The sequence below is a fragment of the Taudactylus pleione genome, unplaced genomic scaffold (genome assembly GCF_031769625.1).
Source record: "Taudactylus pleione unplaced genomic scaffold, aTauple2 ptg000454l, whole genome shotgun sequence".
NCBI lineage: Eukaryota > Metazoa > Chordata > Amphibia > Anura > Myobatrachidae > Taudactylus > Taudactylus pleione.
Window position 1 is genome coordinate 6,823,689 of NW_028284856.1, and position 14,453 is coordinate 6,838,141.

Below are 14,453 nucleotides of genomic sequence, written 5' to 3' on the forward strand. Positions count from 1 at the left end.
GGATTTGTCACCCTCGGCCAGGGGGCAGATCCAGGTGAAATTCCCCCCCTCCCGTAACTCTTGCAGGGAGAGTGAGGAGACTGCTGCTACTCAGCAACAGCAACCTCCCTAGACCCTCTCCAGCCCAGCACACACCAGCATGAGCAGCAACAGTCTCTCCTCTCTCTCCCTGTCTGATGTGCCTCTGCCATTCTCCTCCAGATGGTCCAAGTATGTAGTGCCACGCCACCCACCCACACCTGCTGCTTGTGGCAATGACAGGAGGTAGGTAAGGCATATTCTAGCACTAACATATTCCATTGTGAATTGGCCACAAAGCCACATGTAGACAATACATCCTAATTCCATTTTGAAAAACATTGGACAGTGGTGGTAAGAGGTTAATAGTTAGGGAAGTTAAATTTTAACAGGTGTGGATTGGAATGTTTAGTAAAATCTATACAGTGGTTAGTGGTTATTCGGGAAGATTTAAGGGGGGCATCCACTACACGCTTTTAGCAGACGATTGAACGATAACGACGTCGTTATCGTTCAATCATTTAAAAATCGTTTATAAATCGTGCAGTGTTTGGTCGTTAACGATCAACAATGCGCGCTCTCGCTGGTCGTTTGATCGTCTAGTCAGTCGACTGAACATGCAGGTCAATGTCACTTGATCTATTAAAGATAGTTTGCAAATCGTTCAGACTGAAAGATAAAATTTCAAGGGAAAAAATGAAGGGAAATCGTTTAGAGATTGGACAGGGAGTAGATCGTCTAGTGGATGTGCCCCTTTAGCAAACTTTGTAAAGAAGAGAAGAGAACGTGTTGCTCATAGCAACCAATTAATTCTATCTAGATCAGATTGGTTGCTATTGACAACACCTCTCCTTGTCCTTGAAGGTTTGATAAATTTCCCTGTGAGAGATTTCAGATTGCATGGACAACATCTCTTTTCTGCTCTTTCATGTGTAATGGATGAATGCTGTAGCAATTTGCATCCACATCACACATTGGTGCACATTTCTTGGAAAGAGAAATACAGGGTTGAGATAAAAATTTTTCTAGCTCTCCCAAACAAGCTATAATAAAGTTAGTGTTACTCAGCAATGTATTAAAGATATTATGGTTATCTAGATACTTTTACTGACCTCAGACCAGGCACCTGTCTTCCACTGGGCTGGACAGGGAGCTCTATTGCATGATCTTCTACTCTCAGGACGCTCCCCATTACAGTACTTGCTGTGGACTGACCGATTTGTGCCATCATGGAGGGGCTGAATGCAGCGTACTATTCGTATCTGATATCCAGAACTTCCACAGCTTTTTGTGCAATGTTCCCAGTCATCTGCTATCCAGCTAGAAGGAATAATATTACATGTTATTGTAAATATTTAAGCAGCTTGAAACAATCTACTGTATAAGACCTTTATTACACCTATGGGATTTTTGACTGTTAAGCCCATATAGGACCTGATTCAGGGTTGCAAACAGTCTGCAATTCTTCACACTTATAATGTACTTTCACATGCATATGTATGCGGTGAGGCTGCATATGTGTAGCCGACTCTGAATACAGGTGTACAGTACATGTACATTACATTACAAAAAAGAATATCAGTGCAGTGAGATGTTACATAGTGACTCCATATGTATTACAATACAAATACATTAATAACAAAATGGGCAAAAATACAAATAAGCAATAGACCTATTGTGAAGGTACTAGCACAAAATTAATATTACAAAAAACATCCACAGCCATACAATTGACACATCATGATTGGGTATACGTTCAGGAAGCCGGCGGACGCAATGCAAACCATCGGCTTCCAGACTACTTAATCATGACGAGGGTTAAATGACAGGCGTCTAAATGTAGACACCTGTAATGTTACTGATGCCCGACATAAGGGATGTCGGGCGCGAACAGCCGCGGGGGGGGGTTAGGTTTAGGGCGGTAAATCATACTGAATGCCATGATGGCTACAAAACAATACTTTCAACATGAATAAATATATATTAGCTTAACATATATAGGGCAAAACCTCCAAAAATGCAGTTTTCAGAGTTTTGGCCACATTTCCATATGTACCAAGCTCCAGAATGTCGCTTGGACCTGATGGGAAACGCCATCTTTAGAATTGCATTTCTTCTGGGATTGATCCACCTGGATCCCTTCCATTAATGCCAGTATGTGCTCCATGGCCAATAGTGCGCAGGTAGGGGTGATGCAGAGGTGTGCACATTGCAATTGCATCTACACTTACTACTTACAAGTTAAAACTTGTTTATAATGGGGCGTTCTCACATGGACAAGGTTCAGTGAGGGATTTTCACAGCATCTGTGGGCCATGCAGAGTTGGATGTAAGCATAAATATATATAATTTGCATTAGGTATATGTTGGTGTAGGTACGTGTGTACAACTCTACTTATGGGCAAAAATACACTATTTTTTTACTGCACGGAGTTCAAAAAGCACATACACCCAATTTCTGCGTTAGGCCTATAAACAATTATTGTATACCAAAAATAAAAAATATGCTGCAACAGGCAACTCCAAAAACATTATTATTATTAATAATAATAATATATAAATGTAGAAAAAAACTGACAAAAAAAAATAAATCTTTGTTAGAAAGAAAATAAATATACTGTATATACTGTAACAAGTCCATAGTAGCAAAGGGAGGTGATCCCACCATAAAAACTCCCAGCTCCATAATGTGTTTCACCACACGCTTTATACTTACTGAGTTACTGGAGAACGGTGGGAGTCGTGTTATATAGGCTAATGCCTTAAGAATTGTATTGCCTTATAAGACTAACACCCTGATTATAAATCATATGGTGAACTTGATCATGATATATGATCATTCACAAGTCAGTATGGAGCATGTACAGTGTATGGTACAAATACAGGCAGGATTCTGAAGAATGTATGTTTACAAGCCTCTTCTTGCTGACATTTATTCATAGGCTATAGCTTATTAAGTGGAGCAAGCATTATTTTTCGTTACTGAGAAAAGCAGGTTATATGACATTATATTGTAACAACACTGAATTACAGAAAATATATTCCGCGCTTCTGAAAGACATATTAGACAGTGACTAGAATGAGCCCTTACACTGGCTGTGTACACTCCTGTAGATTGCACATTCGGCGAATAGGCTTAGGTTTCTTGTTGGCTTCACAGAAGCTGCGGTGAACCATTTTGTTATCACTTTTTCTTCGACAGCCATATTTTGTGTACTGAAAACCTTGAAGGTATAAAAAACAAGACAGCAATAATTTGATGAGTACATGTAGAAGTGTTATGTTTTTGTTACATCTACTGTATGTTTAATGCTGTACATTCCAGCTGCATAGAATAATAAATCACTGTAATATATATATATATGCTGCCTCTTGAACATGGTGTTAACTGAAACAGCTGTCGGGGAATGTCATGAACATATGACTTCCAGACTCATGGTTCAGTAGAACATGATTATATATCTGATGATATGATACATAATGTCCTGACTTTCTGGCTTGCTATGGCTGCTTAATGGCTTTTTATGGCACATTCAATTTTTGACTGTTGCATTTACATTGGAGAGCTGGTTTAATCCTTTTTTGGCAACATAAGAGGACCTGTTTTTATATATATATATATATATAGATCAGAAACTAGGTAGTGTAGGCGGGCGGAGGGTGACATGGCAGAGCGCCCTGGACAGAGGGGTGGGGTAGGTAAAGAAAGCCAGAGGGGAGGAGAAGGTCAAGTTAAAGATGGCACAGAGGGACTGGGTGGGGTGTGGGTGGCACATGGTGCATTTATTATCCAGCAAAAGATGGACTCTGTAGACCCATTATGATTTTTTTAATTTATTTAAAATTAGCCTCATATACTGGCCACACCCGCTTTAACAATATTCGGTACAGGGGTGGGGGTATTGCATATTTTTGTTTTTAACAATTGCGGATTTGGTTTTCAACAATTTTTGCCGGTTAGCTGCAATAATATTAAATGCAATACACGCCTACTGTAGCTTTGCACTTAATATTATTGCTGTTCATAAATTTTGCAGAGATTCTTAGTAAATCAAGCCTTAAATCTCAATTTCTGAGTTTAACGATGGTAACAAAGATATTATGTGAATATACAAAAATGACAGGTATTGTAAGAGGCAGGACACTGGAAACAGAATTGACATTCCCTCCGCCCTATTACCCCACCCCATATTTTCCCTGCTGACTCTCAGTTCTTTCTCCGATGTTCTGCGTTGTCCTAAAGTGGGAAAAAGTCCTTCTGTCCTTACTTACATTTATTGATTGACTGTATATATTATTTGAGTACTAGCCTCAACTGATCTCTGAAGAATGGAAGGGTTCCTTCATCCACCAGTATAAATGATATTTGCTTAGGAAACTACTACAACAACCTGTACAGTGAACATTCATCAATCCAAATTTCCAAAAGGCTTCAGTAGTGGTCACTGAGGAGGACCAATGCACTCTAGTTGTGGGTACTTTGTAGCTAGGTAAGATGAAATCCTGAGATTACGTAAGCCACGTTTTCTTCATTTAATATTGAAATTTCACATTTGATTTGGAATATGACTTAATATATTAGAAATATATTTGGTATTCAGACAAGGATTCTTTGCCACCGTCATATTCACGGAAACTTACTTAGAATTAGTCCGTAGTACTGTGCAATGTAACTATGCAGATACTGTAATTTACTGAACTATGACATACAGTACATACAACATTGTGGTGCCACATGAGCGAGTGGGACCTTACCCACTTTGCTCCGTCCACCCAAGCAAGGTTGAGTCAGTAACTAAAGTAAACTCTTTCAATTTACTTAGTCACATAGATTAACCGCTTGCTGGTTAACCCTAATACTCTAGGACAGTGTGTAAACAAGCAACAAGTACGTGTTTACTAGGGGTGTGCACCGGCCACTTTTCGTGTTTTGTGTTTTGGTTTTGGATCTGGATCTTTCTTCGTGTTTTGGATCTGGATTGGTTTTGCCAAAACCACCCTTCCGTGTTTTGGGTTCTGGGTTTTGTGTTTTGGATCTGTATTTTTTTTAAAAAAAGCATAAAAACAGCTAAAATCACAGAATTTGTAGGTTTTTCTGCTCCTATGCTATTATTAACCTCAATAACCTTAATTTCCACTCATTTCCAGTCTATTCTGAACACCTCACACCTCACAATAGTGTTTTTATGTCCAAAAGGTTGCACCGAGGTAGCTGGATGACTATGCTAAGCGACACGAGTGGGCGGCACAAACACGTGACCCATCTAGGCGTGAAACTGCAGTGGCAGACAGGATGGCAGTTTGAAAAACTAGGCCCCAAACTGTACATAATGCAAAGAAAAAAAAGAGGTGCAAGATGGAATTGTCCTTGGGCCCTCCCACCCACCCTTATGTTGTATAAACAGGACATGCACACTTTAACAAACCAATCATTTCAGCGCCAGGGTCTGCCACACAACTGTGGCTGAAATGATTGGTTCGTTTGGGCCCCCACAAAACAAGCTGGCAATTAATGTGTCCCTGCACAAACTGGCTCTATGGAGGCAAGATGTCATCCTCATCCTCCTCATCCACCGATTCCTCACCCTCTTCAGTGTGTACATCCTCATCCTCACAAAGTATTAACTCGTCCCCACTTGAATCCACCACCACAGGTCCCTCTGTACCTTCTGGAGGCTGGTCTCCCTGGAAGAGCTGATAATTCATTTTGATGAACATCATCTTCTCCACATTCTGTGGAAGCAACCTCCTACGCCTTTCGCTGACAAGGTTCCCGGCTGCACTAAACACTCTTTCGGAGTACACACTGGAGGGGGGGCAACTCAGGTAAAATAGAGCCAGTTTGTACAGGGGCCTCCAAATTGCCTCTTTTTCCTGCCAGTACAGGTATGGACTGTCTGCCATGCCTACTTGGATGCTGTCACCGATGTAATCCTCCACCATTCTGTCAATGGTGACAGTATCATATGCAGTGACAGTAGACATGTCAGAAATTGTTGCCAGGTCCTTCAGTCCGGACCAGATGTCCAAACTTGGTCCTGCCTGCCCTGCATCACCGCCAGCGGGTTGCTTAGGATACCTAAGTTTTTTCCTGGCAGCCCCAGTTGCAGGAGAAAATGAAGAAGGAGCCGTTGACGTGTCACGTTCCGCTTCAGCTGACAGTGTGTTCACCAGCAGGTCTTTGCACCTCTGCAGGCTTGTGTCGGCCGGAAAGAGAGACACCACATAGGCTTTAAACCTAGGATCGAGCACGGTGGCCAAAACGTAGTGGTCTGATTTCAACAGATTGACCACCCTGGAATCCTGGCAAAGCGAATGAAGGGCTTCATCCACAAGTCCCACATGCCGAGCGGAATCGCTCCGTCTTAGCTCCTCCTTCACTTTCTCCAGCTGCTTCTGCAAAAGCCTGATGAGGGGAATGACCTGACTCAAGCTGGCAGTGTCTGAACTGACTTCACGTGTGGCAAGTTCGAAGGGCTGGAGAACCTTGCACAACACGGAAATCATTCTCCACTACGCTTGAGTCAGGTGCATACCCCCTCCTTTGCCTATGTCATAGGTGGATGTATAGGCTTGTATGGCCTTTTGCTGCTCCTCCATCCTCTGAAGCATATAGAGGGTTGAGTTCCACCGCGTCACAACCTCTTGCTTCAGGTGATGGCGGGGCAGGTTCAAGAGTGTTTGCTGGCGCTCCAGTCTTCGGCACGCAGTCGCTGAATGGCGAAAGTGGCCAGAAATTTTTCGGGCCACCCAAAGCGTCTCCTGCACGCCCCTGTCGCTTTTCAGAAAATTCTGCACCACCAAGTTTATTGTGTGAGCAAAACATGGGACGTGCTGGAATTTGCCCAGATGTAATGCCCGCACAATATTGGTGGCGTTGTCAGATATCACAAATCCCCAGGAGAGTCTAAGTGGGGTAAGCCACTGGGCGATGATTTCCCTCAGTTTCTCTAAGAGGTTGTCGGCGGTGTGCCTCTTACTGAAACCGGTGATACACAGCGTAGCCTGCCTTGTAACGAGCTGGCATTTCTGAGATGCTGCTACTGGTGACGCTGCTGCTGTTGCTGCGTAAGGTGATACATCTACCCAGTGGGCTGTCACAGTCATATAGTCCTTAGTCTGCCCTGTTCCACTTGTCCACATGTCCGTGGTTAAGTGGACATTGTGTACAACGGCATTTTTCAGGACACTGAGGACACTTTTTCTGACGTTTCTGTACAGTCTCGGTATCGCCTGCCTAGTGAAGTGGAATCTAGACGGGATTTGGAACCGGGGACACACTACCTCCATCAATTGTCTAAATCCCACTGCACTAATGGCGGATACCGGACGCACGTCTAACACCAACATAGCAGTCAAGGCCTCAGTTATAAGTTTTGCTTCAGGATGACTGCTGTCGTACTTCATCCTCCTCGCTAAGGACTGTTGGAGGGTCAATTGTTTAGTAAAAGTAGTGGTGTTCCTACTTCCTCTCTGGGATGATGAACGACTCCCAGCAGCAGCAACAGCAGCAGCGGCAGCAGTAGGCGTAGCAATGCAGGATCCTCAGAGGAATCCCGGATAGGAGAGTCAGTCATGCCAGTGACATGGCCTGCAGGACTACTTCCGATCCTGACTAAGGAGGAAATTGACGAGGAGGGAGTTGACAGTGTGGTTTGCAGGCGCTTGGATACAACAGGACAACGGGATTTAGGTGTCCCTGGACTGCTTACGGTCTTAGCCAAAGTTTCTGAACTTGACAGTAACTTTTTATGAACGCGCTGCAGGTGCCGTATAAGGGAGGATGTTCCTAGGTGGTTGACGTCCCTACCCCTACTTATTTCACCTTTACATATGGTACATATGGCAAGACAGTTGTTGTCCGGATTTGGATAGAAATATTGCCAGACCAAAGAGGTGGAATGTTTGGTCTTCTGCCCAGGCATGACCGTGATGGGCTTTTTCATCCCACGGACAACAACTGTCTCCCCCGGAGCCTGATTTAAACAAACCACATCACCATCAGAATCCTCCTCGCCAACTTCCTCCTCAGCGCCAGCTACACCAGTATCCTCATCCTGTTGTACTTCAACAGTGACATCTTCAATTTGCATATCAGCAAGTGGACTGTGGGTGCTCCTTTCAGCACTTGCAGGGGGCGTGCAAATGGTGGAAAGAGCCACCTCTTCCCGTCCAGTGCTGGGAAGGTCAGGCATCGCAACCACCACCACACTTGGACTCTCCTTGGGGATTTGTGATATCTTCTTAGAAAGCACAGTTCTTCGCTGTGCTTTTGCCAGCTTAACTCTTTTGATTTTTTTAGTGGGAGGAGGGCTTCCATCGTCATGTGAAGCTGAACCACTAGTCATGAACATACTAGGGATCGACCTTAGCCGTTCCTTGCCACTCCGTGTCGTAAATGGCATATTGGCAAGTTTACGTTTCTCTTCAGCTGATTTAAATGTCTTTTTCAAGGTCATTTTCCTGAACTTTGCCATTTGGGATTGTATGTGCCCTCTACTATGACATTGGGCATCGGCCTTGGCAGACGACGTTGATGGCATGTTATCGTCTATGTCATGACTAGTGGCAGCAGCTTCAGCACTAGGAGGAAGTGGTTCTTGATCTTTCTCTATTTTATTTTTATCGGAGAAAGTTTGGTCCTCCATTTATGTTATATCGATTTGATATATACGTGCGGCTAAACACAGAAAATAATTTTTTTTTTGGTTTGGACTGGAGTGTACTTTGTGGGTTACAGCACCCTTTAACGGTCAAGCCAGCCGGCCCTTTACTTATGACACAGGCGCACGCTTGGCACTACTTTGTTGATGCACGTGCGGCTACTGCGCACACAATTCACAAACACAGAAAATAATTTTTTTTTGGTTTGGACTGGAGTGTACTTTCGGGGGTTACAGCACCCTTTAACGGTCAAGCCAGCCGGCCCTTTACTTATGACACAGGCGCACGCTTGGCACTACTTTGTTGATGCACGTGCGGCTACTGCGCACACAATTCACAAACACAGAAAATAATTTTTTTTTGGTTTGGACTGGAGTGTACTTTCGGGGGTTACAGCACCCTTTAACGGTCAAGCCAGCCGGCCCATTACTTATGACATAGGCGCACGCTTGGCACTACTTTGTTGATGCACGTGCGGCTACTGCGCACACAATTCACAAACACAGAAAATAAATTTTTTTTGGTTTGGACTGGAGTGTACTTTCGGGGGTTACAGCACCCTTTAACGGTCAAGCCAGCCGGCCCTTTACTTATGACACAGGCGCACGCTTGGCACTACTTTGTTGATGCACGTGCGGCTACTGCGCACACAATTCACAAACACAGAAAATAATTTTTTTTTTGGTTTGGACTGGAGTGTACTTTGGGGGTTACAGCACCCTTTAACGGTCAAGCCAGCCGGCCCTTTACTTATGACACAGGCGCACGCTTGGCACTACTTTGTTGATGCACGTGCGGCTACTGCGCACACAATTCACAAACACAGAAAATAATTTTTTTTTTGGTTTGGACTGGAGTGTACTTTCGGGGGTTACAGCACCCTTAACGGTCAAGCCAGCCGGCCCTTTACTTATGACACAGGTGCACGCTTGGCACTACTTTGTTGATGCACGTGCGGCTACTGCGCACACAATTCACAAACACAGAAAATAATTTTTTTTTGGTTTGGACTGGAGTGTACTTTCGGGGGTTACAGCACCCTTTAACGGTCAAGCCAGCCGGCCCTTTACTTATGACACAGGCGCACGCTTGGCACTACTTTGTTGATGCACGTGCGGCTACTGCGCACACAATTCACAAACACAGAAAATAAAATTTTTTTTGGTTTGGACTGGAGTGTACTTTGGGGGTTACAGCACCCTTTAACGGTCAAGCCAGCCGGCCCTTTACTTATGACACAGGCGCACGCTTGGCACTACTTTGTTGATGCACGTGCGGCTACTGCGCACACAATTCACAAACACAGAAAATAATTTTTTTTTTGGTTTGGACTGGAGTGTACTTTCGGGGGTTACAGCACCCTTAACGGTCAAGCCAGCCGGCCCTTTACTTATGACACAGGCGCACGCTTGGCACTACTTTGTTGATGCATGTGCGGCTACTGCGCACACAATTCACAAACACAGAAAATATTTTTTTTTTTGGTTTGGACTGGAGTGTACTTTCGGGGGTTACAGCACCCTTAACGGTCAAGCCAGCCGGCCCTTTACTTATGACACAGGTGCACGCTTGGCACTACTTTGTTGATGCACGTGCGGCTACTGCGCACACAATTCACAAACACAGAAAATAATTTTTTTTTTGGTTTGGACTGGAGTGTACTTTCGGGGGTTACAGCACCCTTAACGGTCAAGCCAGCCGGCCCTTTACTTATGACACAGGCGCACGCTTGGCACTACTTTGTTGATGCACGTGCGGCTACTGCGCACACAATTCACAAACACAGAAAATAATTTTTTTTTTGGTTTGGACTGGAGTGTACTTTCGGGGGTTACAGCACCCTTAACGGTCAAGCCAGCCGGCCCTTTACTTATGACACAGGCGCACGCTTGGCACTACTTTGTTGATGCACGTGCGGCTACTGCGCACACAATTCACAAACACAGAAAATAATTTTTTTTTGGTTTGGACTGGAGTGTACTTTCGGGGGTTACAGCACCCTTTAACGGTCAAGCCAGCCGGCCCTTTACTTATGACACAGGCGCACGCTTGGCACTACTTTGTTGATGCACGTGCGGCTACTGCGCACACAATTCACAAACACAGAAAATATATTATTTTTTTAGCACTTGGGGGGAGCACCCCTGATGGACAGAGCACCCCCTGGACAACACTACAGCACTCCTTTAGGACTGGGACACTGCACAGGACTTTGGAGTGGACACAGCCCCTATGGAGAACTGACTGCACAACACAGTCCAGCCAGCCCCTATGGACTTTGAAGTAGTGGACACAGCCCCTATTAACAACAGCAGCAAAGCACAACACAGCCAGCCCCTATGGACTTTGAAGTAGTGGACAACAGCAGCACTACACTACACTACACTACACTACACAGCCCTAACTCCCACCCTCCCTCTTCACTGTCCACAGCCGAGTGAGAAAATGGCGCCGACGCGGGTACCTTATATAGGATCCAAAACCCGCGAGACTCGGAAGGCGGGATGATGACGTTTTGCCTCGATTTCAGATCCGAGTCAGGCGGGAAAAGTCGAGCCTGACTCGGATCGGACTCGGATCGGGGGGGCTCGGATTTCAGAAATCCAAACCCGCTCACCCCTAGTGTTTACGTTTCCTTTGATTCTGTTCTGATATTATCTTTTATCCTACAATCAGTTATCCAGAAAGTTGTGAAAGCCATAAATATAAATCCTGCCATTTGGTGATAATGTCAAACACACAGACATGGCGACTAGTCACCTCCTCCATCAGCCACAATGAGGATCATTGCTAAACAATTCATTTGGTAAGAGAATAATGGGGGTCCTTTTTAAATTATTATTGATTACAAAAAAAAGAGCCCCATATCTGGAAACATCATTTCCCAAGCATTGTAGAACATAGATCCCATATTTATATGCATATATACAGATAGTATATAATGGCATTGAGAGAATGTTCCAGACCCTCCAACATGACCCATTCCATTAGGTACAAAATGCTCTGCTCCTGTACTTCCCGCTTAATTTATGATTGCAGACACCTGTGCTGAAACACCTGTCTCATCAATTACCTACAGTAGTTCAATACAGGTGTCTGCAATCATACACTAGGTGGAAAGTCCAGGAGGAGAGTGTTTTGTACCTAATGGAACGGATCATGTAGGAGGGTAGGATGTTCTGTAGTGCGATGTATCAGAGCAGACTCTTCAAATCTGAAAAAGTTTATGTATTTTATATATCAATACTATGGGGGAGATTTATCAAAAAAATAAAGTGGAGAGAGATAAAGGAGTCTATGTACTAAGCCTCGGAGAGCGATAAAGTGGATGGAAACGAAGTACAAACCAATCATATCCTGTCACTGTACAGGCAGAATTTGAAAAATTACAGTTAAGAGCTGATAGGTTGGAAATTTATCTCCATTCACTTTCTCTTTCTCCAAGGCTTAGTACATAGACCCTAAAGTACCAACCAATCAGCTCTCCACTGTCATTTTTCAAACAAAGCCTGTAAAATGACAAAAGTTGATTGGTTGATACTTTATCTTTCTCCACTTTATCTTCCTCCAAACTTTGATAAATCTCCCCCTACGTCATCTTGTGATGCCATGTAATTCAAGCTTATATAAAATGCTCACCTCCACCACAGGGTTTGGAGCACTGAGACCAACTTTTTAACGCCCACTCAAATGTATCCAGTTCCTCCTGCAGCACATTGTTATTGTTTATCGAAGGCAACGAGTCTTCATGAATAATGTATTTATATGTTAAGCTGGACTTGGTGTCATTCTCCTGAGGTATAACCTTTATAAAGAACAACATAGAGAAAGTGTTAAGTTATCAAACCATAACTTTAGGAAACTCCGTATTCTGACAGTACATGGAAATCAGAACATTTTGCAAGGAGAACACAAAACACCTCTGCCTCCAAATACTTCTGCCAGCCAAATGTCCATTTTTCCATGAATATGCCTGGTGTTTTTTATTTCACTAACATTTATGCGGAGCTGGCTGCTAACGAGCTCCAAGAAAGAGTTCATTAGATCCATCCTATTATATTTGTTTTTCAGAACATGGAGATAGTCAAAAAAGTAAAAAAAAATCTGAAGACTGCTACCAGATGGTGTTTTAATTTTACATGTGGATATATTTGCTCCACTGTATTGCTTCTTAAATACTAACAACAAAAACAAAAGTCTAATATGTTAAGTAAAATCATCTGTTTTTTTTTTGTTTGTTTTAAGGGCAGATGTATTGAAGAAATTACAATCTGGCGCTTATCAATACATATAATACAAGGAAACACCATCCAATGCACACAATTCCCACAGAATATATAGACATATACTACAGACAGATAAGGTATATACTGTACAGTCTATCATTTAATTTTTCAAGATCAATTTCTATGGGTAGTGAAAATAAAAAAAAAAAAACACTCAGCATATCTGTTATGCCTCATAGGGGTATATTTACAAAAGGTTGATTTAAAAAAAAAAATATTAACATTGATGTTGTGTTTTTTGGGGCTAAATCACACATTCACTAAAACTTAAAACACATGTGATTTAGCCCAGAAACAACATCGATGTTGATCGATTTTAAATCAATAACAATCAATTAAAATTGACCTTTAGTAAATATACAACATAATGTCTACTGTATGGAATGTACTACTTGGAAAGTTTTTACGACCAAAGCACTTGTTAAACTTTGGTCCACTCACTGTTTGAAAATTTCAGGGCTTATGCTGATTATGCTGATACTGTAAATATTTGTCTTTGGGCCTGATTCAGACCCGCTCACGAGCGCACAGCGCTCGCAAGCGGGTCAATGGTGGGCCATTGCGCACATGCGGCATGCGCACCACGCGTGCGCGAGCCCCGGAGCGAGTGAGAAATCACTCGCTCTGGGGCTTGCTACAAGACGGGGCGGCTGTCGATGTTGATCGACAGCTCACCGCATTTTGTAGGCAGGGAAGGGGGTTGGCTGCACAAACAGAGGCGTTCCCGAAGGAACGCCTGCCATTTGTGGGCCGGCCCTACTGACATCACTAGTAATGTCAGTAGTGAACTTCCTGCTCTATTAGAGCAGGAAGTTCACTCGGGCTTGCGGGATCCGAGACCCTACCACAAGGGTCTTGTCGAAAGCCCAATGGTCGCGATAATCGCGACCATCGCCAGGCCGCCCGCAAAAGCATGGCGTGCGGCCTGGAGGCTGACTTTTTTTTTTAAATCCGCCCCTGAATCAGACCCTTTGTTCGTCGGAAGGCAATCATAAATTAGGTGGGAAGTCCTGGAGCAGAGCATTTTGTACCTAATGGAAGGGGTCATGTTGGAGGGTAGGCAGCTGGTGGGTGGATGAGCAAGCCTCTCGAATATCGCTGGAACAAGGTAAAGCGAAAAAATTTTTTACTTGCTTAGCTTGTCCCTACACAGGGGAGCTAATTGTCATGTGACTGCTTGAGCCCGCCCTCAGGTAGATTTTTCTACAGCGCAGACATGGGAGAAATCTGGTTCTGTTTCTCTGACAGAATACTTACAGCTGTCCCCCATTGCCTTGCCATAAAGTGACAGGAGAGCCACTAACCAGTGCTGGCAGTGATTCTTTATCATTTACACTGTTATTTAAAAAATCAGGTGTTAGTTTGGTTTTGCTTTCTACCTCAGAGTCTGAGGTAAAGTCATTGCCAAAAGTAACCTCACTCCACTGTTTAAGAGACAAAAATTAAGTGGTCTCTTCCTGATAGCAGTGATTCTTTCTAATTTAA

General features: G+C 43.6%; 1 protein-coding gene and 1 long non-coding RNA gene across 3 annotated transcripts in view; one reads left to right on the forward strand and one right to left on the reverse strand.

The window, feature by feature from the left end:
- The window catches only part of ADAMTS3 (ADAM metallopeptidase with thrombospondin type 1 motif 3), a 281,800-nt gene that overhangs the window by 12,507 nt on the left and 254,840 nt on the right, over positions 1-14,453 (reverse strand). For both annotated transcript variants that reach the window (XM_088448355.1, XM_088448353.1), the window contains exons 18-20: positions 12,322-12,487; positions 3,110-3,242; positions 1,131-1,338 (exon numbers count right to left, since the gene is read on the reverse strand). In XM_088448355.1, coding sequence (XP_088304481.1) covers positions 1,131-1,338; positions 3,110-3,242; positions 12,322-12,487 — 507 coding nt within the window. The remainder of the gene's footprint in view (positions 1-1,130; positions 1,339-3,109; positions 3,243-12,321; positions 12,488-14,453) is intronic.
- LOC148505401 (uncharacterized) overlaps positions 1-14,453 on the forward strand; it is a 156,801-nt gene that overhangs the window by 1,908 nt on the left and 140,440 nt on the right. The gene's annotated exons all lie outside the window — the stretch shown is intronic.